Source organism: Neoarius graeffei, chromosome 6 (assembly GCF_027579695.1).
Source record: "Neoarius graeffei isolate fNeoGra1 chromosome 6, fNeoGra1.pri, whole genome shotgun sequence".
In the NCBI taxonomy this organism is placed as follows: domain Eukaryota; kingdom Metazoa; phylum Chordata; class Actinopteri; order Siluriformes; family Ariidae; genus Neoarius; species Neoarius graeffei.
This window is the reverse complement of record NC_083574.1, coordinates 60,138,768-60,163,171: the sequence shown is the minus strand read 5'-3', so window position 1 is coordinate 60,163,171 and position 24,404 is coordinate 60,138,768. Positions and strand designations below refer to the sequence as shown.

At 41.3% G+C, this 24,404-nt stretch overlaps 1 protein-coding gene across 3 annotated transcripts in view; it reads right to left on the bottom strand.

Annotated features, from left to right (window-relative positions):
* Positions 1-24,404, bottom strand: part of carmil2 (capping protein regulator and myosin 1 linker 2) — a 157,539-nt gene that overhangs the window by 15,553 nt on the left and 117,582 nt on the right. For all 3 annotated transcript variants that reach the window (XM_060923951.1, XM_060923952.1, XM_060923954.1), the window contains 6 exons: positions 22,350-22,453; positions 21,459-22,218; positions 16,067-16,171; positions 15,579-15,615; positions 9,623-9,688; positions 9,185-9,523 (listed from right to left, as the gene is read on the bottom strand). In XM_060923951.1, coding sequence (XP_060779934.1) covers positions 9,185-9,523; positions 9,623-9,688; positions 15,579-15,615; positions 16,067-16,171; positions 21,459-22,218; positions 22,350-22,453 — 1,411 coding nt within the window. The remainder of the gene's footprint in view (positions 1-9,184; positions 9,524-9,622; positions 9,689-15,578; positions 15,616-16,066; positions 16,172-21,458; positions 22,219-22,349; positions 22,454-24,404) is intronic.

The following is a 24,404-nucleotide window of genomic DNA, read 5'->3' as shown; positions in this document are numbered from 1 at the left end:
AGCTGAGCGCTGATAACAACTTGGGTCGTCCTTCTCCTCTTTAGTCCGAATGACACGGCGTCCATGATTTCCATAAAGAACTTCAAATTTTGATTCGTCTGACCACAGAACAGTTTTCCACTTTGCCACAATCCATCTTAAATGAGCCTTGGCCCAGAGAAGACGTCTGCGCTTCTGGATCATGTTTAGATACGGCTTCTTCTTTGAACTATAGAGTTTTAGCTGGCAACGGCGGATGACACGGTGAATTGTGTTCACAGATAATGTTCTCTGGAAATATTCCTGAGCCCATTTTGTGATTTCCAATACAGAAGCATGCCTGTATGTGATGCAGTGCCGTCTAAGGGCCCGAAGATCACGGGCACCCAGTATGGTTTTCCGGCCTTGACCCTTACGCACAGAGATTCTTCCAGATTCTCTGAATCTTTTGATGATATTATGCACTGTAGATGATGATATGTTCAAACTCTTTGCAATTTTACACTGTCGAACTCCTTTCTGATATTGCTCCACTATTTGTCAGTGCAGAATTAGGGGGATTGGTGATCCTCTTCCCATCTTTAGTTCTGAGAGCCGCTGCCACTCCAAGATGCTCTTTTTATACCCAGTCATGTTAATGACCTATTGCCAATTGACCTAATGAGTTGCAATTTGGACCTCCAGCTGTTCCTTTTTTGTACCTTTAACTTTTCCAGCCTCTTATTGCCCCTGTCCCAACTTTTTTGAGATGTGTTGCTGTCATGAAATTTCAAATGAGCCAATATTTGGCATGAAATTTCAAAATGTCTCACTTTCGACATTTGATATGTTGTCTATGTTCTATTGTGAATACAATATCAGTTTTTGAGATTTGTAAATTATTGCAATCCGTTTTTATTTACAATTTGTACTTTGTCCCAACTTTTTTGGAATCGGGGTTGTATGTACACAAGCATCTGGATGTCATCATAAAAACAACAATGCGAAAACCATTGCAAGGCAGTTCGATTTATTTTAGCGAGCCGGTTCTTGTGAACAGTTCAAGAAACCGGGTATTTTCTTAAGAGTCCACATTAGTGCACACTTTCTTGCATTTTATTGATTGTTATTAGCCCAGTGTTGTCAAAAAGTCAAAGTCCTTCCCATGCGAGGACCTGGTCTTCCCAGGCAGTCTCCCGACCCAGTAGTAACCAGTCTTTTGAGGTGCACTGGGTGACACCGATCCCCATTTCCGTAGCCCTCTCATATAGCTAGGGTTACAGCAAGGGGCTAGTCCTCTGGTAATGGCGAGAGTTTGACACTCTACTCGCATCTGTATTGTAGCGTGCCTTGCCAGATGGCAGTAGGTACCATTTTTATGATGGTCTTTTGTATGACCTGACTGTGAGTAGAACTCAGAATCTCCTGTTCAAGAGGCGGACACGCTAACCACTAGGTCAGCTCGCGGTGACCCAATATTGTACACACTGTGTAGTGATACCAAAGGTTTCCGAACCATTGGCATGCAGTTGACTGGGAGCACCTGAATTAGTGCTCAGTTTGTGCTGGTGAATCGATCCGAATGACCCACTAAAAAAGTTGTTCAAAAACAATGAGTAATTGGTGAACTGCACACCACAGAGTTCTTATTTAAAGATGTCCGCCAATCAGAATGAATCTATTTACATAAGAAGCAAAATCAGCCTGTGTTATTCTACAGAGTTTTCATACCATGCTAAAACAGCATGAGGAAAAAAATCCCAAAGCGTTTTCAATAAAAATTTTTTTGCAAAATTGCAAAAACCTGACAAAAGCATCTCAGGGAATGATATAAAAGAATTGAAACGTGTATGGCATGTCCACTTTGTGTTACAAATATTGTAGAGGAATATAAAAGGCACGCGTTGTCAATATACAGTTCAGTGCAAAAGTCTTAGGCACATGTAAAGAAATGCTGTTGATCAAAAATGGCTTAAAAATAATGAAGTGAAATGTTTCAACGTAAAAAAAAACCACACTATAAACAGCAGTAAGCCATAATAAATGAAACAAAATCCATATTTGGTGTGAGACGACCCTTTGCTTTAAAAAAAAAATAGTAGTCTCAGGTACAATGAGTGCAGTTTTATAAGGAAATGAGCTGTAGGTTTTACTGAGCTTCTTACAGAACATCTTTTATCAGCCACCTACAATGAGCATCTTTTATCAGCCACCTACAATGCAGCCATCAGAATTCTGATTTGGATTCTATGATGATCCATGAGAGGATACAGTGGTGCTTGAAAGTTTGTGAACCCTTTAGAATTTTCTATATTTCTGCATAAATATGACCTAAAACATCATCAGATTTTCACACAAGTCCTAAAAGTAGATAAAGAGAACCCAGTTAATCAAATGAGACAAAAATATTATATTTGGTCATTTATTTATTGAGGAAAATGATCCAATATTACATATCTGTGAGTGGCAAAAGTATGTGAACCTCTAGGATTAGCAGTTAATTTGAAGGTGAAATTAGAGTCAGGTGTTTTCAATCAATGGGATGACAATCAGGTGTGAGTGGGATCTATCAAAGTCTGATCTTCACAACACGTTTGTGGAAGTGTATCATGGCACGAACAAAGGAGATTTCTGAGGACCTCAGAAAATGTGTTGTTGATGCTCATCAGGCTGGAAAAGGTTACAAAACCATCTCTAAAGAGTTTGGACTCCACCAATCCACAGTCAGACAGATTGTGTACAAATGGAGGAAATTCAAGACCATTGTTACCCTCCCCAGGAGTGGTCGACCAACAAAGATCACTCCAAGAGCAAGGTGTGTAATAGTCAGCAAGGTCACAAAGGACCCCAGGGTAACTTCTAAGCACCTGAAGGCCTCTCTCACATTGGCTAATGTTAATGTTCATGAGTCCACCATCAGGAGAACACTGAACAACAATGGTGTGCATGGCAGGGTTGCAAGGAGAAAGCCACTGCTCTCCAAAAAGAACATTGCTGGTCGTCTGCAGTTTGCTAAAGATCACATGGAGAAGCCAGAAGGCTATTGGAAAAATGTTTTGTGGATGGATGAGACCAAAATAGAACTTTTTGGTTTAAATGAGAAGTGTTATGTTTGGAGAAAGTAAAACACTGCATTCCAGCATAAGAACCTTATCCCATCTGTGAAACATGGTGGTGGTAGTATCATGGTTTGGGCCTGTTTTGCTGCATCTGGGCCAGGACGGCTTGCCATCATTGATGGAACAATGAATTCTGAATTATACCAGCGAATTCTAAAGGAAAATGTCAGGACATCTGTCCATGAACTGAATCTCAAGAGAAGGTGGGTCATGCAGCAAGACAATGACCCTAAGCACACAAGTCGTTCTACCAAAGAATGGTTAAAGAAGAATAAAGTTAATGTTTTGGAATGGCCAAGTCAAAGTCCTGACCTTAATCCAATGGAAATGTTGTGGAAGGACCTGAAGCGAGCAGTTCATGTGAGGAAACCCACCAATATCCCAGAGTTGAAGCTGCTCTGTACGGAGGAATGGGCTAAAATTCCTCCAAGCCGGTGTGCAGGACTGATCAACAGTTACCGCAAACGTTTAGTTGCAGTTATTGCTGCACAAGGGGGTCACACCAGATACTGAAAGCAAAGGCTCACATACTTTTGCCACTCACAGATATGTAATATTGGATAATTTTCCACAATAAATAAATGACCAAGTATAATATTTTTGTCTCATTTGTTGAACTGGGTTCTCTTTATCTACTTTTAGGACTTGTGTGAAAATCTGATGATGTTTTAGGTCATATTTATGCAGAAATATAGAAAATTCTAAAGGGTTCACAAACTTTCAAGCACCACTGTAAATACTGGATACTCTCTATTAGTCAGACAGAACTGAGGAAGCCTTTCGGATGAGAGGTGAAACGTTTTCAAGAATCTTCAAGCAAGTCCAGTTGCTCTCTTCTACCAACCACAGATTACTATGTACCTGGATGACTGAGATTCGTCACAGATATGTTTCTACGCACTTTGGGATGAGTTCCCTTCGACTGGTGCGGGAGTATGAGAGGACTTCCAGAAAACTGGCAGACATCTTAGCCAGAGAGGATCGTTCATTTTTGTCAACCTGGAATGACCATCACTGAACAGAGGTGGGTGTCTAAGACATCTTTTATCAGCCACCTACAATGCAGCCATCAGAATTCTGATTCGGATTCTATGATGATCCATGAGAGGATAATACTTGATACTCCCTATTAGTCAGACAGAACTGAGGAAGCCTTTCGGATGAGAGGTGAAACGTTTTCAAGAATCTTCAAGCAAGTCCAGTTGCTCTCTTCTACCAACCACAGATTACAGAACTGGCCACAGTTCTTCTGGACACTGTGACGGTCACACTCGCTTCGTAAGTTTGGACCAAAACCCAGTCATCTTCATTATGTTTTTTCTTTTTTAATCTGAAAAGTGCTCTCTTATGTAATATCCTACCCAGACATATTTTTTTTCTGTAATATGTAATTTCGTGCTGGAAAACGAACATTTGGAATGCTACTGTGTTTTTGCACTGAATTGATAATGTAGACGTCATGAAATAAAAATCTATATCAAAGTTTGTATGAAAAATAGGGTGCTTAAGACTTTTCCACAGGGCTGTACATGTGTGTCTGATGTATTTAGACCAAAAATTAAGTTGATGTGCGTTTGCGGAAAACTTGCTCCTGTTATTTATCTGTAACAGTGCATTATAGTTGCATTACAGTTGCCTGTAGGGTTTATATTTAATTACATGGGTATTAGAGACACTTAATATAAACACGTTGAATGAACTGTATTGACTAAACAAATATATACTGTACATACCAAACAATGCATGCACTTTAACCCAAAGTCCATTTGCTATAGCCGACTCTCAGGCATTGAATTACGTGTTTGATCTGATGGAGATAATTAAATTGTCTTCAGTCGAGCTCTATAGACGGCTGCTGACTCTGAGAGCATTAAGAGCTGCCATCAGGGGAGGTGTTGAAGGAAAACAGAGATGAGGCCAGTTACTGTGGACCTACTGTTAGACAGTGATGGATATCGAGGGAATGTAGTGGTTCTTTGTGCCGGAGTACGATATTCAGCGAGTGGATAGTGCCTGGATAGTGGATACCACCACTGCAAGAAGACTGAAACCAAACACTTGATGGTACAAACTGCTCAATTTACTTCTCTATTCTTTTAAGTTATATGAAACATCAGTGTGCACGGTGGTGTAGTGGTTAGCGCTGTCGCCTCACAGCAAGAAGGTCCGGGTTCGAGCCCCGGGGCCGGCGAGGGCCTTTCTGTGTGGAGTTTGCATGTTCTCCCCGTGTCCGCGTGGGTTTCCTCCGGGTGCTCCGGTTTCCCCCACAGTCCAAAGACATGCAGGTTAGGTTAATAGGTGTATCCCGCCTCTCACCCATAGTCAGCTGGGATAGGCTCCAGCTTGCCTGCGACCCTGTACAGGATAAGCGCTTACAGATAATGGATGGATGGATACTTTAGTTATCCTATCCATGTTATTTCATTTTTGTTAATAGTGTGTATCGTCGGGGGTCACGGCTATAATCTGTAGATTGCTTGATTTGTCACAAGTGTTTGTAGTCTTTTGTCGGCGACGAGCACTTCATGCAACTACAACCCTCCCTCTTGCAACTATTAAATAAAAAAAAAAAATTACTGACATTAAATCACAAAATACTTCACTAGCATGGAAAATGTTCCCTTTGTTTTTTAAGGAAACTACCAGAACTATTTTAAAATCCATCCATCCATTATCTGTAGCCGCTTATCCTGTCCTACAGAGTCGCAGGCAAGCTGGAGCCTATCCCAGCTGACTATGCGCGAAAGGCGGGGTACACCCTGGACAAGTCACCAGATCATCGCAGGGCTGACACATAGAAACAAGCAACCATTCACACACTCATTCACACCTACGGTCAATTTAGAGCCACCAATTAACCTAACCTGCATGTCTCTGGACTGTAGGGGAAACCGGAGCACCCGGAGGAAACCCACGCGGACACGGGGAGAACATGCAAACTCCACACAAAAAGGCCCCTGTCGGCCACTGGGCTCGAACCCGGAGCCTTCTCGCTGCGAGGCGACAGTGCTCACCACTACACCACCGTGCTACCCAAGCAAGGGATATGCAACAAAATATTAATTGTTATTTATTTTAAGACCACCCAATACTGGGTGGTCGGTCACCAAGTTGCCATGTTCTAAGTTGTTTAACAAATCTGGATGTAAATATCAGGAAATAAAAGCTGAAATTCTGATCTATTCTCTCATATTCATATTTTGATCGCAAATGTCTGAAATATCTTCAGTGTATAGCAAAAACAGTGGAATTGCCATTGCACTATTTACAAAGGGGACTGTATGCACATGACAGCAGAACTGTTGGTGAAAAATCCATCATGCATGTCACAGAAACCCTAACCTAACCCCTAATCTCGTAGCTACACCATGAGTACATGCTTCCCTTCTTCCCTTGCTGCAACGATGTAACTCCAGAAATCACCAGGGAACCTAAAGATCTGCACGTCCTTCAAAGTGAAATCATCTCGAGAAGATGACATTACTCTGTGTGATGCAATTTACAGTGAAAACAAAGATACCAAACTACTGTCCTGAGGACTGCACTACTGAGTTACGAGTCGACACAACCCCACCTTGTAAACAAATTTACCCTGTCTTCAAATAATTATATCCAGGAATCTCTTTGACAAGGCTTCATTCAAATTTCCACCTCTCCTGTGTCTGCTAGCTTTTTATTTGTTTAAAAACCTCCCCCAAAAAAACAGGGTCGTCTATACTCCTGCACTGATTACAGAACTTGCTGCACTTAAGTGCATATTACTTAAAGTGGAACTGAAGTCATTTTGAAACTTGGTTTATTTCTTAATTAATGTGTTATTCAATTACGTTTTCGGTTTTAGTAACCTTATATCGTGACTCATATTGGCATATTATATGACACTTATCAAACTTTTTGGTTTTTAGCCATGTTGAATGTAGTTCGTATGGTCCACGGTAGGCATCGCTTATCCGCGTGATCTTCACGAGACTTGTGCGAGACTTCAAACATCAAGTGTCAACGCTGCCATTTTGAAAACCGTTTACACAGCGGCCAGATCGCCATATAATTCCAATTTAGATCAATTACAAGATTTGCCAGCATCATCAGTGATGGAGTGTCAGTCCTGCATGCTGTGGCGCGTGTACTTGAAGGCGCGCCTTGGGCTGCGCGCGCCGGGTGGACTCCAGCACGCGCGCTGTGAACAAGGCGCACCTGAGCTCAATTAAGGAACTGTGTGTTTGCCTGTTTAAGGACTGTGCTGATGCATTTGCATCGCGAAGTATTACGATATGCATGTACGCGTTACCGAGCCTTTCTACCCGTTGTCTTGATTTCCTGTTTCACGATCCTTGTGCCTGTTTCTCGTTCTTGTCCTCGCTTAGCCTTTGATGTACTGTTTGCGCCTCGACGGACCCTTTTGCCTGTATTCTCGTTTTTGATCTAGCCTGCCGTTTTGGATTGTTTGCCTGTGTATATATTCTCTCACTGTATATATATTCTGCACTTTATTAAACTGTATACTTCTGCACATACATCCGCCTCCCTCGCGTACGTGACATGGAGATTATTCCAGACGACTTCGAACCAACGTGGAGTAGAGAAGAGTTGGAAAGACGACAGGATAAGGACTTGTCCGTCGCGCTGGTATTTACGTCATTACTGTCGCACAATTAAAACGTGCCAGATCAGGCGGCTGGTGGGTTTTCAAAATAATAAATACATGCATGTATTTTTGTGATAAAGACATATTATACTGAGCACATTTCCCACAAGCCCTGTGATGACCTGGCGACTTGTCCAGGGTGTACCCCGCTTCTCGCCCGTAGTCAGCTGGGATAGGCTCCAGCTTGCCTGCGACCCTGTAGAAGGATAAAGCGGCTAGAGATAATGAGATGAGATGAGATCCTCACTAAGGTTTCGGACAGCACTACAAAATGGCGTCCCCATTATACAATGCCCTATATAGTGAGCAGGGAGCGATTTCAGACACAGGGGAAACTTCCGGCTTGATTACGTCAGCATTCGAAAGAGGGCGTGCGCGTCTTTTGACGACGTTGGCAGATGTTGGTCACTTTGATTTCCGCTGTACGTTTTACTTCCATCCTACGATGTCTTGCACAGGTCTCAGCGAATCTCGTTTACGCCCATTGCTTTGACATATGGACTGATATATTACATAGCATATTTCAAACACTCATCACTTGCTATAGCAGTGACAAAATAGCTGCCAGAAATGCATTCTGATATTTAATAAAATGAGATAAATAGAATTTTGATCAAAAAAATTTGCCTTCAGTTCCCCTTTAAGTGCATATTAGTTAATCAGGATAAGAGAAGGCAATAAAAACTACTTCCTCCACCACTAGGAGGCACTATGTTGCTTGGTAATGCCATGTGGCTTGGTCACGTTTTTAATCTAATCTAATCTAATCTAATCTAATCTAATCTAATCTAATCTAATCTAATCTAATCTAATCCAATTTGAAAAGCACCTATTTCAAACCAACATTTTCCTACTAGGGCAGGTGAGCAGTACAGAGGGGTGAAGACGGGTGATAAGAAGGTAGACGAAATCAGCTTTCTGTTTGCCTTTATATAACTGACTCCACCTCACCATGACAAAACGAAAGTGTTTTAAACTTTGTTACTCTGTGTTTTGAGTGAATTTTTAGGAGTTGACTTTTAAAAATTAAATTTAGAAGCGTTATCAGTGTTTCATCTTAAAATTATTCACTGAAAGGTTTAACATTTCATACTTAGTTATTTTTTGCTCATAAAATAAAGGTAATAATAAGGTATTTGTAGAACACTAATTGTGGCCCTTTAAATTGGATTACTATTCAGTTATTCGTCTTAAAAATATGTAACTACAATAAATTATTCAGTAACTACAGTGAGGCTAATAGAAAAGGTGTGTAGTAACAAGGGTTTGTCAAGACACAAATAAGACAGAGATATGCCACAATTAGAAACAAATCAATAATAGAGAAATTAATACTTATTCATTCTCTTTGTCATATTTAGAGTGGAGTTACGCACATGTAGTGAATTAAGCACACACACACACACACACACTTGCATCTTAAACCCATTCTGACCATTACATTCCTTCTTGCATGTCATACCTTCAGTAACAGATTGTGCTCTTTCAGCTCTCTCCTGGGGGTCTGTGCTACGCACCCTACGTGGTGAAGGGGCTGGAGGTGTCTCTTTTCGTGGAGAAGGGGTTGGAGGCTCCTTTGACTGAGACTGGGAGGAAATTCTACTTTCCACCACTGTTGTTGGAGTATCTGGAGAGGGACTGGGCTGACTAGGGATCGGCAAGATGGTTCTGGAGGCCGTAGGAATCTCACCCGGGGGGAGAAAGGTGGGTTTGAGGGCTGGTTTGGGGGGTAAAGGGCCTATAGGTCGTTCTGGGAGTGGCGGGCGTTCTGTGTTGGTTGCTCGCACCGGCCGTCTAGTGTCTGATAGTAGATAAAGATGCCTTAATAACACTGCACAGTGGTTTAAAAATACACAAAAGCAAGTCAGAAAATAAGAGTGTTACTTCAATGAGTTGTCACCTGAAGAGGTGGACATGGTGCGTGGCTTCATGGGTGGAGGTTCAGGCTGGCTGTCCAGTATTGCCCCTAACACAAACAAGAAATTTGGTCACAAAAAGACAGTTGGTTCATGGCATGCTTAAAGGCACACATCACAGGAGCACATATACTGGTTCAACATAGTAATAATGATGCCAAAATAGGATTTTCACAAGCTGTAAAATCCAACTTAATTTGTGGCAACAACCCTTGATGTGACTTTTCATTAAAAAAAGACCTTATTGAAAGCAATATTTGAGACAATTTAACAGTGTCAGAATTTTAAATAAATGGGCGGCACGGTGGTGTAGTGGTTGGTGCTGTCGCCTCACAGCACGAAGGTCCTGGGTTCGAGCCCCGTGGCCAACGAGGGCCTTTCTGTGCGGAGTTTGCATGTTCTCCCCGTGTCCGCGTGGGTTTCCTCGGGGTGCTCCGGTTTCCCTCACAGTCCAAAGACATGCAGGTTAGGTTAACTGGTGACTCTAAATTGACCGTAGGTGTGAATGTGAGTGTGAATGGTTGTCTGTGTCTATGTGTCAGCCCTGTGATGACCTGGCGACTTGTCCAGGGTGTACCCCGCCTTTCGCCCGTAGTCAGCTGGGATAGGCTCCAGCTTGCCTGCGACCCTGTAGAACAGGATAAAGCGGCTACAGATAATGAGATGAGAATTTTAAATATCTAAAATGCACCACCGTAAGCTATGTGAAGCTCAACTCTGTTAAAATCCATTCTGTAGGAAGAAATTTAGCGACTGTGGGAAGCCAGATGTGTTACACATCTGCTTTGAAAAGCAGCAAATTCTCTAGAGTGAAAAATTTTCTAGCTCACTTTTCCAACCAGGTTGTCCAAAACTCATCTCATCTCATTATCTCTAGCCGCTTTATCCTGTTCTACAGGGTCGCAGGCAAGCTGGAGCCTATCCCAGCTGACTATGGGCGAAAGACAGGGTACACCCTGGACAAGTCGCCAGGTCATCACAGGGCTGACACATAGAGACAGACAACCATTCACACTCACATTCACACCTACGGTCAATTTAGAGTCACCAGTTAACCTAACCTGCATGTCTTTGGACTGTGGGGGAAACCGGAGCACCCGGAGGAAACCCACGTGGACACGGGGAGAACATGCAAACTCTGCACAGAAAGGCCCTCGCCGGCCACGGGGCTCGAACCCGGACCTTCTTGCTGTGAGGCGACAGCGCTAACCACTACACCACCGTGCTGCCGTTGTCCAAAACTTTTACATACAAATGACTTTTAGCATCCACTAATATTCAATCTGTTCAATAACAGTTCCAGCTGCTCCTTTGTGTTTTTGTCATCTATAACATATCTATAATGTATATCTATAATCTATTTTTTATATCTTGATAAGGTTCTGGTTATTTTTCCTTTCCCAAGCTTCCTGCTATTCTAGTAAAAATGAAGATTTCATCCCTCATTGTTCATGGGCACATCCAGTCTCTTGCGAAAGTATTCATCCCCTTTGGTGTTTGTCCTGTTTTGTTGCATTACAAAATGGAATTAAAATGGCTTTTTGGAGGGTTAGCACCATTTGATTTACACAGCATGCCTACAACTTTAAAGGTGAAAATTGTTTTATTGTGACACAAACAATAATTAAGATGAAAAAACAGAAATCTGGAGTGTGCATAGGTATTCACCCCCTTTCGTATGAAACCCCTAAATAAGAGCTGGTCCAACCAATTCACTTCATAAGTCACATAATTAGTTGATTAAGATCCACCTGTGTGCAAAGTGTCACATGATCTGTCACATGATGTCTGTATAAATCAACCTGTTCTGGAAGGACCCTGACTCTGCAACACTACTAAGCAAGCAACATGAAAACCAAGGAGCCTCCAAACAGGTCAGAGATAAAGTTGTGGAGAAGTATAGATCAGGGTTGGGTTATAAAAAATATCCCAAACTTTGAATATCCCAGGGAGCGCCATTAAATCCATTATAGCAAAATGGAAAGAATATGGCACCACTACAAACCTGACAAGAGAAGGCCACCTACCAAAACTCACAGACCGGGCAAGGAGGGCATTAATCAGAGATGCAACAAAGACACCAAAGATAACACTGAAGGAGCTGCAAAGATCCACAGCGGAGATGGGAGTATCTGTCCATAGGACCACTTTAAGCCGTACACTCCACAGAGTGGGGCTTTATGGAAGAGTGGCCAGAAAAAAAAAGTCAAAAAAAAAAAAGCCATGTGTGGCACAAACCCAACACCCTGAGAACACCATTCCTACAGTGAAGCATGGTGGTGCCAGCATCATGCTGTGGGGATCTTTTTCATCTGCAGGGACAGGAAAGCTGGTCAGGACTGAAGGAAAGATGGATGGCACTAAATACAGGGCAATTCTGGAGGAAAACCTGTTTGAGTCGGCCAGAGGTTTGAGACTGGGACGAAGGTTCACGTTCCAGCAGGACAATGACCCTAAACATACTGCTAAAGCTACAATGGAGTGGTTTAAAGGGAAACATTTAAATGTCTTGGAATGGCCTAATCAAAGGCCAGACCTCAATCCAATTGAGAATCTGTGGCATAACTTGAAGACTGCTGTACACCAACGCAACCCATCTAACTTGAAGGAGTTGGAGCAGTTTTGCCTTGAGGAATGGGAAAAAACCCCAGTGGCTGGATGTGCTAAGCTAATAGAGACATACTATATCCCAAGAGACTTGCAGCTGTAATTGTAGCAAAAGGTGGCTCTATAAAGTATTGACTTTGGGAGGGTGAATACCTATGCACACTCCAAATTTCTGTTTTTTCATCTTAATTATTGTTTGTGTCACAATAAAACAACAATTTTCACCTTTAAAGTTGTAGACATGTTGTGTAAATCAAATGGTGCTAACCCTCCAAAAATCCATTTTAATTCCAGCTTGTAATGCGACAAAACAGGACAAACACAAAGGGAGATGAATACTTTTGGAAGACACTGTATAATCATATTAGATAGGCTCCTGAGAAGTAGTGGGGTCTATTCATGGTTATGTGTGACCCCTGAGATCTGGTTGTCACTGATGTTTCTTGGTACTGGAATACCATATACAGTCATGCTTTATGGAAGCTGCAGATCATTAAGACAATTTTCATTACATACACACCTTGTTACCCATAAATCGTTTCAATATGCTTGTGCAATCTTAATCAGGAATCACATGATATGGCTCTTGGTGATTTCTTACACAGTTCAGCTCAAAACCGTATTCAGTTAATCCAGCTCTTCAGGAATATTATTGCCAAGTGTGTAAGATTAGGTTTTATAGGAACAATTTAGTGAAAAATCTAATTTATTTTCCCCTTACAAGTTTTCACGTACCCCATATGCAGTTACAAGCTTCCACTTAAACCATTTTCCTCTTTGCATTTATTATCTTTTGTATTACAAAATGAAGTTTTATGAATTAATTTGCTTAATTCTTTATGCACTTCAGTTCAATTTGTCCTTTTTGTTACTGAACAGATTACTCTAGCACTTGTACAAATCAGCATTAGTCTCTAGTCTTTTCAGGTTCTGCATTCTTGCAGTTCTTTTTCTTTTAGTACAGATTCAGTTCTTTCCATGTTTTGTATTTTGCTCCAGATAAGAGCATCTGCCAATTGACTAAATGTAAGACATTACGAAGATAATGTAGCAAACAAGTAATGGAAGTCTATCTCACTGAAAACATTTTTCTGTAAATATATGCCTATACTTTCCTCAGCCCTCATTTCATGTGATTTAGAACACAGGATGTGAGCTACGTAACTTCACTGCATAGCTGAATGCTGTACAGTTATGGGTCATTTTGTACAACCAGAATGAGTTTTTTTTTTTGTATCACCTACTACAACTTGCCTCCCAAAGTCTGAATGTTCAATAGCACAAAAAAAAAGATGGAACTTATTCAGATAATACTATCCAGTCCCCTCTGAAAGTATTGGAACAGAAAGGCCAATATATATTTTTATTTTTATGCTATAACACTGAAGACATTTGGGTTTGAAATCAAAAGATGGATGTAAGACGATAGATCAAAATTATAGCATGCATTTCCTAATTGTCAGGGATGGGTTGGAGACAGATGTATGTGCAGAAGATAGTTTTACTGATAAACGTGACAACAGGCAAACAATCCAAATTGGCAAGCAGAAATCATAAACGTAGAACAAGCAATAGGGCGGGCGAGGCACAAACAGACTATCCTGGTACAGACAAAAAATGGACTCTAAGATCAGGAACGAAAATCAGGAAACCAGGAGATAAATACAGGAAATAAGGTTTGGTTATGTGTACGTAACGTTGTGCAATACTTCATCATGAGTGTGTGTTTTCAGAGTCTTTATACTAATCACTAATCATTTACATCTAGATATGTAATCTATCCATCCATTATCCATAACTGCTTATCCTGTACAGGGTTGCAGGCAAGCTGGAGCCTATCCCATGGGCAAGTGGGCTATGAGCGAGAGGCAGGGTACACCCTGGACAAGTCACCAGGTCATTGCAGGGCTGACACATAGACACAAACAACCATTCACACCTACGGTCAATTTAGAGCCACCAATTAACCTAACCTGCATGTCTTTGGACTGTGGAGGAAACCGGAGCACCCAGAGGAAACCCACACAGACACGGGGAGAACATGCAAACTCCGCACAGAAAGGCCCCCGTCAGCCACTGGGCTCGAACCCAGAACCTTCTTGCTATGAGGCGACAGCACTAACCACTACACCACCATGCCGCCATGTGTAATCTAGATCTAGATTAATGAATAAAAAGCTAAGTTTAAACAACTTAGAACAGGGCAACTTTTGTTTGAACCCACCCATTTTTCAAAATGGCCAGATTGGTTTGAGCTGCCAGGAAGGATATAGCAACTCATAGCAACTATTTACAACCGTGGTGAGCAGAAAAGCATCTCAGCATGCAACAGAAGACCACCACATTGGGTTCCGCTCCTGCCAGCCAAGAATAGGAATCTTAGAATCAAGAACAAAAGTGGCCGGTGAGTGTTTATTTTACTTTAAAACTATCTGTTCCAATATTTTGCTCACCAAACAACTGACTGGTCTGCCACCAAAGGTGTTATGGTTTATGTTGTTTAACACATCTAGATGTAAATATCAGGAAATGAAAGCTGAAATTATGATCTCCTATCTCATCTTCATCTTTTGAGCTCAAATCTAAATGTCTTTAGTGTATAGAAAAAAGAGAATTGTACTATTCTTCTAATACTTTCGGAGGGGGGCGGCACAGTGGTGTAGTAGTTAGCACTGTCGCTTCACAGCAAGAAGGTCCTGGGTTCGAGTCCGGGGACCTTTCTGTGTGGAGTTTGCATGTTCTCCCCATGTCTGTGTGGGTTTCCTCCGGGTGCTCCGGTTTCTCCCACAGTCCAAAGACATGCAGGTTAGGCTAATTGGTGGCTCTAAATAGACTGTAGGTGTGAATGTGAGTGTGAATGGTTGTGTGTCTCTAATAGTGTCAGCCCTGCGATGACCTGGTGACTTGTCCAGGGTGTACCCCGCCTCTCGCCCATAGTCAGCTGGGATAGGCTCCAGCTTGCCCATGACCCTGCACAGGATAAGCGGCTACAGATAATGGATGGATGGATGGATGGATGGACTTTCAGAGGGGACTGTAGTTCTACTTTGAACCTGTTGCATAAACTAAAACAGGATTATCCCTGTGCTTTTACAAAATGGATTATTTAAAATGATATTATGTAGCTTAGACACTATGAACCTTCACGCAGTGATCTCCATCAAGCATACCACAAGTAACATCTAAATATGCAGCTTCAGGCTGCTCTCATTGCCACACAGAACTGCAAATGTAGCACATCTCAGAATGCAGCAAAAATCTCCAGTTACTATGATGGAGATCCACGTCCTATACAAATGATGGTAAGGGTGAGGAATTAGAGAAGGACCTTACCTTCCGAGTTGGCTTTTCTCAGCTCCTCATCTTTGCTCTGGAAGAGGATAATAAGGCCTTGATTCAAATGTCTGTGGCTGAATAATCCCTCATTTATCAAGGCATGATTTTTCTGATATTGTGGTTAAGCAGCTAAGCAGGTATTACATATAAAGTCTTCAGGTAGCAGCACACATCAGTAGATACTATAGTTTCCAGAAGAGTTCCAGAGTAGTTCGATCCTTTTGTGTTCTCACTCGTTTAACTTTTATCCGATTTTTGTTTTAGATCATGAACCAACCACACTGCAGACTGCTTGTTACTTGCCCTAACATTTACATTCCTGTTTAAATAAGAGCTGGGCAGGTAAGATAAAATGGCCCTTGCGAGAAAAATGTTATTTAGCTGGAGACTTTTTCTTGTATTTTATCAGGATATATACCTTTTTAAAGTTGCCTAAAAAAGAGAAGATTGATATATGACATATTCACACACACAAACACACAGACCTGACTCTTTTTGGAGTCGAAGGGAGGGGTCTTGGAGACCCCCATGCGATGCAGCATAACATGGAGTCGCTGTTCCAAAGTGGAGGAGCTTTCAGATGAGTGTTTCTAAAAAAAGAAAGCAAGCAGGCGTGACCACAATGACAAGAGCTACAGGATGCATCTTGCTACAGATAACACTGAATACATACATGGCTGGTGAAAAGGAGCTCTGTCCAAACACAAAATCTGTTCTGAAGTGAGTCACATATTGTAGTAACTTTCAAAGCTTGAACATTTCCAGAATCCAAATGGAGTATTAGAAATAGCAATACAGTAATGTAGTCTTTATTGTGCTTTTTTAAAGGCTTCATTTAAAGCTAGACTGCCTTTCAGATTTTTCAAGTGGAGGTCATAAAAAGAATTTTCCCCGACACCCAGTTATTTTTGTTTAGAGGACCGAAAGCTACTGAATTCGAATTGCAGACTTCCAATTTTATTTTTTTATTTATTTTTTAATAGAACAATTAATGAATTTAGGGCCACATGGCCCTAAATTCGCCACTATTTTTTCTTGTTTCACCATGACGCAATACAAGATACTACGTCGTGGGCACCACATACGTGGTGGGATTTCCCCGTTCATGCAAGGTATTGTGGGATACAAATTTGAAACAGGAGAGAAAAATGGAGGACGTGAGTGTGAGAATGAAACGTGAAAGACCGACTACAGTAACGGAAAGCGAGAAGAAAAGACGTTATGTTGGGAAGGAAAAGAAACACAGGGCCAAACTAATAAATATCAGCGGTCGGCGAACACCTCGTGTGATCAGCTGTTCATTTAGCGACAGAATGATGGAACTGTCAGTGCACGGTCAAAGGTAAACCTGTAGATGCCAGTAATGCAACACTGGATGCCAGCTGCCGTAAAACCCAAAAGAAGAAGAAGACGATGAAGGTAAACCTGCGCGTGTGCACACGGACTTCTTCTGTCTGCTTGACTGCGCGAAGCGAGTGATTTCATGCACATTATTTGCTCGGGAATCCCCTCAAATTAAATAACTTCCCAGCCACAGAATGGCCTGGGTTTTTGTGTGTGTGTGTGTGTGTGTGTGTGTGTGTGTGTGTGTGTGTGGTTTTTTTTTAGATATTACAGAAATAAACGTATATCACAATGACCAAATTTCAGAGGGAACTAAATTTCACCGATTTTATGAAATCGAAAGGCCGTCTACTTTTAACTTTATAAACTACTATAAAGATCTAACTGAACTGTGGGTAGGAGGAGTAAATTTTTTACTTGTCATTTAAGATGTTGTCTTGGACAATGTAGCTGTGCAAATCTCCACACAATAGGACTTTTTATGGAGTACTCAGCCCAAGTATGCTTATATGTTTGACAATAAATGAAAACTGGTGTTCAGTGAATAAATGATCGCTCATTATCCATAATGATAATTCATTATTACAGCACAATACAATACAATTAAGTATAAAAAAAGTACAAAATATGTACAAAGAAGTACAAAATATATTTTGGAAAAAAAATCCATTGTCAGTTAATGATAGCATAGTAAATAAAAGTATAAATTCAAAGCTGAGTCAGCAAAAGCAACTTATTGCATATTGGACTGACATCATCTTTGCAGTATTTGTAACAATATTCATATTAATTATTGAGCCAACTCATGACAGGATCACAACATGTCCACAGTATCAAGGTAGTCTATCACATTACCACCCTCACAGCGGGATCTCTCATTCAGTGCCTTGATTCCAGATTGCTAGCTGTCACTAAAACCAATTGGCTTGTATAAATGTAACCAAATGTATTCCTTGTTTAAAAATAACATTTATACTTTTAACATATTTATAACCAGAGACGTAGATTCAAATGTACTACAGAGCTTGATGTAAAAACTGATTTAACTACAGACACATTGCACACTCACATACTGTATCCAAACTTCCAACAGGAACATGGCAAGTGGTGAACAGTGGCTGGTAGATCTGAACATAACCGCCCTGCCACTGAAAGCATAGGACTTATTAACATCCTCCAACAAAGTTGGCGGAGGCATATTTTCACGTCCATTTGTTTGTTTGCTTGTCTGTTCCCAACGTAATTCAACAAGAGTGCTCTGAGAGCACAATATCTCCCGCTGGCAAGTATATCTATGCTACAGTGGTGCTTGAACATTTGTGAACCCTTTAGAATTTTCTATATTTCTGCATAAATATGACCTAAAACAACATCAGATTTTCACACAAGTCCGAAAAGTAGATAAAGATAACCCAGTTAAACAAATGAGACAAAAATATTATACTTGGTTATTTATTTATCGAGGAAAATGATCCAACATTACATATCTGTGAGTGGCAAAAGTATATGAACCTTTGCTTTCAGTATCTGGTGTGACCCCCTTGTGCAGCAATAATTGCAGCTAAACGTTTCCGGTAACTGTTGATCAGTCCTGCACACCGGCTTAGAGGAGTTTTAGCCCATTCCTCCGTACAGAACAGCTTCAACTCTGGGATGTTGGTGGGTTTCCTCACATGAACTGCTCGCTTCAGGTCCTTCCACAACATTTCGATTGGATTAAAGTCAGGACTTTGACTTGACCATTCCAAAACATTAACTTTATTCTTCTTTAATCATTCTTTGGTAGAACGACTTGCGTGCTTAGGGTCGCTGTCTTGCTGCATGACCCACCTTCTCTTGAGATTCAGTTCATGGACAGATGTCCTGACATTTTCCTTTAGAATTCGCTGGTATAATTCAGAATTCATTGTTCCATCAATGATGGCAAGCCGTCCTGGCCCAGATGCAGCAAAACAGGCCCAAACCATGATACTACTACCACCACCATGTTTCACAGATGGGATAAGGTTCTTATGCTGGAATGCAGTGTTTTCCTTTCTCCAAACATAATGCTTCTCATTTAAACCAAAAAGTTCTATTTTGGTCTCACCCATCCACAAAACATTTTTCCAATAGCCTTCTGGCTTGTCAACGTGATCTTTAGCAAACTGCAGACGAGCAGCAATGTTCTTTTTGGAGAGCAGTGGCTTTCTTCTTGCAACCCTGCCATGCACAACATTGTTGTTCAGTGTTCTCTTGATGGTGGACTCATGAACATTAACATTAGCCAATGTGAGAAAGGCCTTCAGTTGCTTAGAAGTTACCCTGGGGTCCTTTGTGACCTCGCCGACTATTACATGCCTTGCTCTTGGAGTGATCTTTGTTGGTCGACCACTCCTGGGGAGGGTAACAATGGTCTTGAATTTCCTCCATTTGTACACAATCTGTCTGACTGTGGATTGGTGGAGTCCAAACTCTTTAGAGATGGTTTTGTAACCTTTTCCAGCCTGATGAGCATCAACAACGCTTTTTCTGAGGTCCTCAGAAATCTCCTTTGTTCATGCCATGATACACTTCCAAAAACATGTGTTGTGAAGATCAGATTTTGATAGATCCCTGTTCTTTAAATAAAACAGGGCGCCCACTCACACCTGATTGTCATCCCATTGATTGAAAACACCTGACTCTAATTTCACCTTCAAATTAACTGCTAATCCTAGAGGTTCACATACTTTTGCCACTCACAGATATGTAATATTGGATCATTTTCTTCAATAAATAAATGACCAAGTATAATATTTTTGTCTCATTTGTTTAACTGGGTTCTCTTTATCTACTTTTAGGACTTGTGTGAAAATCTGATAATGTTTTAGGTCATATTTATGCAGAAATATAGAAAATTCTAAAGGGTTCACAAACTTTCAAGCACCACCGTATGTGAAATTCACATGTTGAATATGTTGTCAGAAGATTTCACAAGATTTCCTGTATGTAAGTCCTGCAGAGTCCCAAAGGGTGAGGCAAAAAGTGCAATAATTTGCTGGTGTATGCCTGTGGTATGTAGAGATGACACATTGTTCAAAAGACTAGGATTAAGGACTTTAAACAGGACAAATATAATTTATTCATTCAATTTCCTTCCACTTCTCATGGTGGCTTACATTGTGGTGACAGGATGAGAAGGTTAGCCCAGGTTCTCTCTTCAGTTTCACAGTTTCCATTTGGGAAGATACCCAGATGTTCTCAAGCCAAGTGTGTGATATAATCTCTCCAGCAGGGCCTCGGGTCTCTGTCCAGTGGGACATGTCTGATACAGCTCGAGAGAGTACTCAACAGAGGGCATCCTTGTAAGGTGCTGAACAGTGCTTTCCCCTCCCCTCTACATCCATGGCTGAAGTGCTCTTGAGCAAGGCATCTAACCCCTAACTGCTCCCGGGGTGCTGTAACGTAGCTGCCCACTGCTCTGGGTATGTATGTGCACTCTGCTCACTTGTATGTGTGTTCACTGCCTCAGATGGGTTAAATACAGAGAATCCTAATTTCCCCTTTGGGGTGAATAGAGTATAGAAAAAGAAAAAACCCCCCACCTCAACTGGCTCCTCATAATTCAGAACACCAGGAGCTCTACTTTTGATGCAGTTGCAGATTGTCGGGCATAATATTAATAATATTCAAGTTTAAACCCTAAAGAGGTCAATAATTTAAATCTAATCTAATGCAAATAAAATTTACAACCCCATTGGGGCGCCATGTGAAATTTAAATAAAAACAGAATACGATGATTTGCAAATCATGGAAAGCCTATGTTTCATTGAAAATAGTACAAAGATGACAAATGTTGAAAGTGAGAAATGTTATTGTTTGAAAAATATTTCAAATTTTTTATTTTCTATTTAATGCCAAGAACACATTTCAAAAAAGTTGGGACAGGGTGACAAAAGACTGGAAAAGTTTTCTAATGTTAAAAATAAAATTAAAAAAACACTTGGTGGAACATCACATTCTGGTTTTATTTACATTATATACAGCATCCCAACCTTTTTGGAAATGAGTTATACTTCATATATAGCAGAACAACCAGCTCATGATTACTGATAATGAAGGATGGCATAATAATTTCTTGTATGCAATCCGACAGATATACTGTCTTTTTGTTCATAGTTGCCTTCCACTTAGGCTTAGGATACACACATGCCTCCCTTACCATTCCTCACAGCCTTTCCCCAGATGATGGAAAAGCAGCACACTCCCCATTGGTTTATTTGGTGTCTGACAAAGTGCACTGAGTAACATCAGTGTTTTGTCTACAAAATTTTCCTTCATCATTAATTTCACGTGCAATATCTTGATTATGGACCCACAATCAAGGGCGGGGCCCATGGGAAACTGCCTCTTTCACCCATTCTTTGAGACAACCCTGACTGACTGTTAAACCTCACAGGAAAATACTACTACCACAGATGTTTCAGAGGCATTTCATCCATCAAACCAAATCATGAAACATCTCTGCCTTGACTTGCCTTCACATTAAGTACAACAGCAGCGATCACTTACCTTAGTTTGTGTAGCTGCAGATTCCTGCCCTGGCTCCAGCCCTGTAAGTAGGATCAGGGATTGAGACTTGCCCTCTCGAAGTGAGCGGCGCGTAGCCTTTGGTCTCCTGTCCCCATCAGGTGTTCGGCTCTTCTCGAAGGTCCGGCTCTTCTCTCCTTCCAAGGGTAACATGGTTGTTTCTGGACTGGGAGTTTTGGTTGGGGTCGGGGGTTCAGCAGGGGGCAGTATTGGGACTCCTTCAGTTTTGGCAGGTGAGGAGGCGGGAGGGGTGGGGGTGGAGGGGACAGCTGACGGAGTAGAAAGTGGTATGAGGAGGGGAGATGGTGCCATTTTATCATCTATAGTTGGTATTGTAGGGGATGAATCTGTGATGGCGGGAGTAGTGCTGGGTGCCTTGTGGATGTTCTCTTCTTCCACTTTCTCCTTTTCCTTTTCTTTTTCTTTCTCTCGTTCTTTTTCCTTGTCTCTCTCCTTTTCCTTCTCACGCTCTTTCTCGGCACGTGCCGCCTCTCGGAGGGGTCGGATGAGGTCTGCTATTGAAGTCTTTTTGACCTTTCCTTCTGGGGCTCCCTCGCTTTTGGCTCCTCGACCTGCCCGGACCTTCTTGAAGGCGAAAAAGTCGCCAAACTTCTTCTTTATGTTTTTTGTGGGGGCTGTGGAGGGCGTGGATGTTGTCGAGGTGGTGGTCGGAGGGGAAGTTGTGCCACAGGTAGACTCCGCAGGCTGTGCTTTATTGAGGGGGTCCTCCCTCTGGTGCTTTCTGAAAGTCAGCAGAGGATAAATATGATGGAAGGTGAAATGCATGCTATGTGTCTTGTGGATGTGACATTTACACAGCATAGAACTGAAAACTAGTGCTATAGTGTTACATCTGCGTAGGTGTATACTCACAGGAGGTCATCAGGGATGATCTTCTTGGTGAAGAACTCCTCTACGCCCTCATCCACCCTCCCCATATTCTCATTGGCTTCATTCTCATTCTCAGCTGCCTGCTCCTACATGCATACAGAAACACACATACACAGAAAAAGACAAGGTCATTTGCTAGGACTAACAGATTATGCAAGGTTGACCTGAATGTAAAAATCTGAAACGCTCTGAAAACATACTGGTTTTGTGGTATAAGTCGGAAAAGCTACTCTCAGCAACAACTGTCAGTGTGTGCTGCTCCAAATATACACATCACATTGGCTCGCTTCATATTCATCATATTCATATGTAGATATGCACTTTTCACATGCACACCCACAATCATACTATATATATATATATATATATATATATATATACACACACACACACACACACACACACACACACACACACACACAGTTGTGGTCAGAAGTTTACATACAGTGACATGCATGTCATCTTGGATATGAATGTCATGGCAATATTTGGGCTTTCAATAATTTCTCTGAACTGTTCTTTTCCTGTGGCAGAATGTACAGTAGACATTTTTAATTTAAAAAAACCCAATAGAATTTGGTACACAAGTTTTAATTTTCTTTGGGTTTTCTGAAATCAACACAGGGTCAAAATTATACATACAGGGTCAAAAATTGACATACACTCACTTGGATGATTAATTCAGAGGTGCTGAAAGTTCCAAAATGTCTCTTATCTTGTCAAAGCCGAGGTCTCTTAACTTCCTGTTAGTGATCATGATTGACTACAGCTGGTAGCTTCTCTGTGCCTTCATGAAAAGGGTTTGTTTACAGCACTCATTGAATTGACCAACACACAATAAAATGGGAAAGTCCAAGGAGCTCTGTGCAGATCTGAGAGAGGATCGCAGATATACACAACTCCGGAATGTCTCTTGGAGCCATTTCTAAACAACTGCAGACCCCAAGATCAGTTCAAACAATTGCATCCAACTTTGCCAAGCCACTTTGCGTCAAGAAAACCCAAACTGTCACCCTCAGCTGAAAGGAAATTGGTTTGGATGGTCAGGAACAACCCAGGAACCACCATGGCACAGTCCTGCCATGAACTGGAAGCTGATGGATCACTGTTTACAGTTCAGACCACCATGGACTAAAAGGCTGCTGTTCATGAAATAACCCCCTGCTCCAAAATTGACACCTTAAGGCTTAACTAAAGTTTGAAGCTGACCACACGGACAAAGAAAAAAGCCTTTTGGAGGACAGCTGTATGGTCAGATGAGACAAAGATTGAGTTGTTTGGCCACAATGACCACCATGTACAGAGGGACACTGTACCAGTTGGTGGTGGTGGTAGGATCATCAAGCGCTGGGGCCATTTTGCTGCCAGTGGAACTGGTTCATTGCACAAAGTGGACGGAATAATGAAGAAGGAGGACTACCTCAGAATTCAGCATAAACCATCAGAAACTTGAACACAACTTGGGACTTACAACAGGACAATGAACCCAAACATGCATCAGAGATGGTTGTGGAGGATAAAGCAGGCTAACATTAAGCTTAAAACAAGTCCTGACTTCAACTCTATTGAAAATATATGAACCGTGATTATAAGTCAAGTCCATGCCAAGAAAAAAAAAATTTAATTGCATTCTACTAATTCTACCATGAAAAGTCGTGAAATATCCAACCAGAATTCTGCCAGAAGCTTGTTCATGGTAAACAAAAATGTTTGTTCAAGGTGAATCTTGCGAAGAGAAATTTAACCCAAATATTAGGTGTGCTGTATGTATATTTTTGACCCTGTATGTATAATTTTGACCCTGTGTTGATTTCAGAAAACCCAAAGAAAATTAAAACTTGCGCACCAAATTCTCGTGTTTTTTTTAATTAAAGATTATGCTGTACATCTTATATATGCACATCTTATATGTATGCTGTACATACTACTGCAATGCATGGTGATATAATGATTCTAGCAGACAGGGCTGATTTTCTGTTGGCTGTGACACTGGTGCATCTGTATCTCTTGTCCCAAGAGAGAACCAAACCCAGCTCT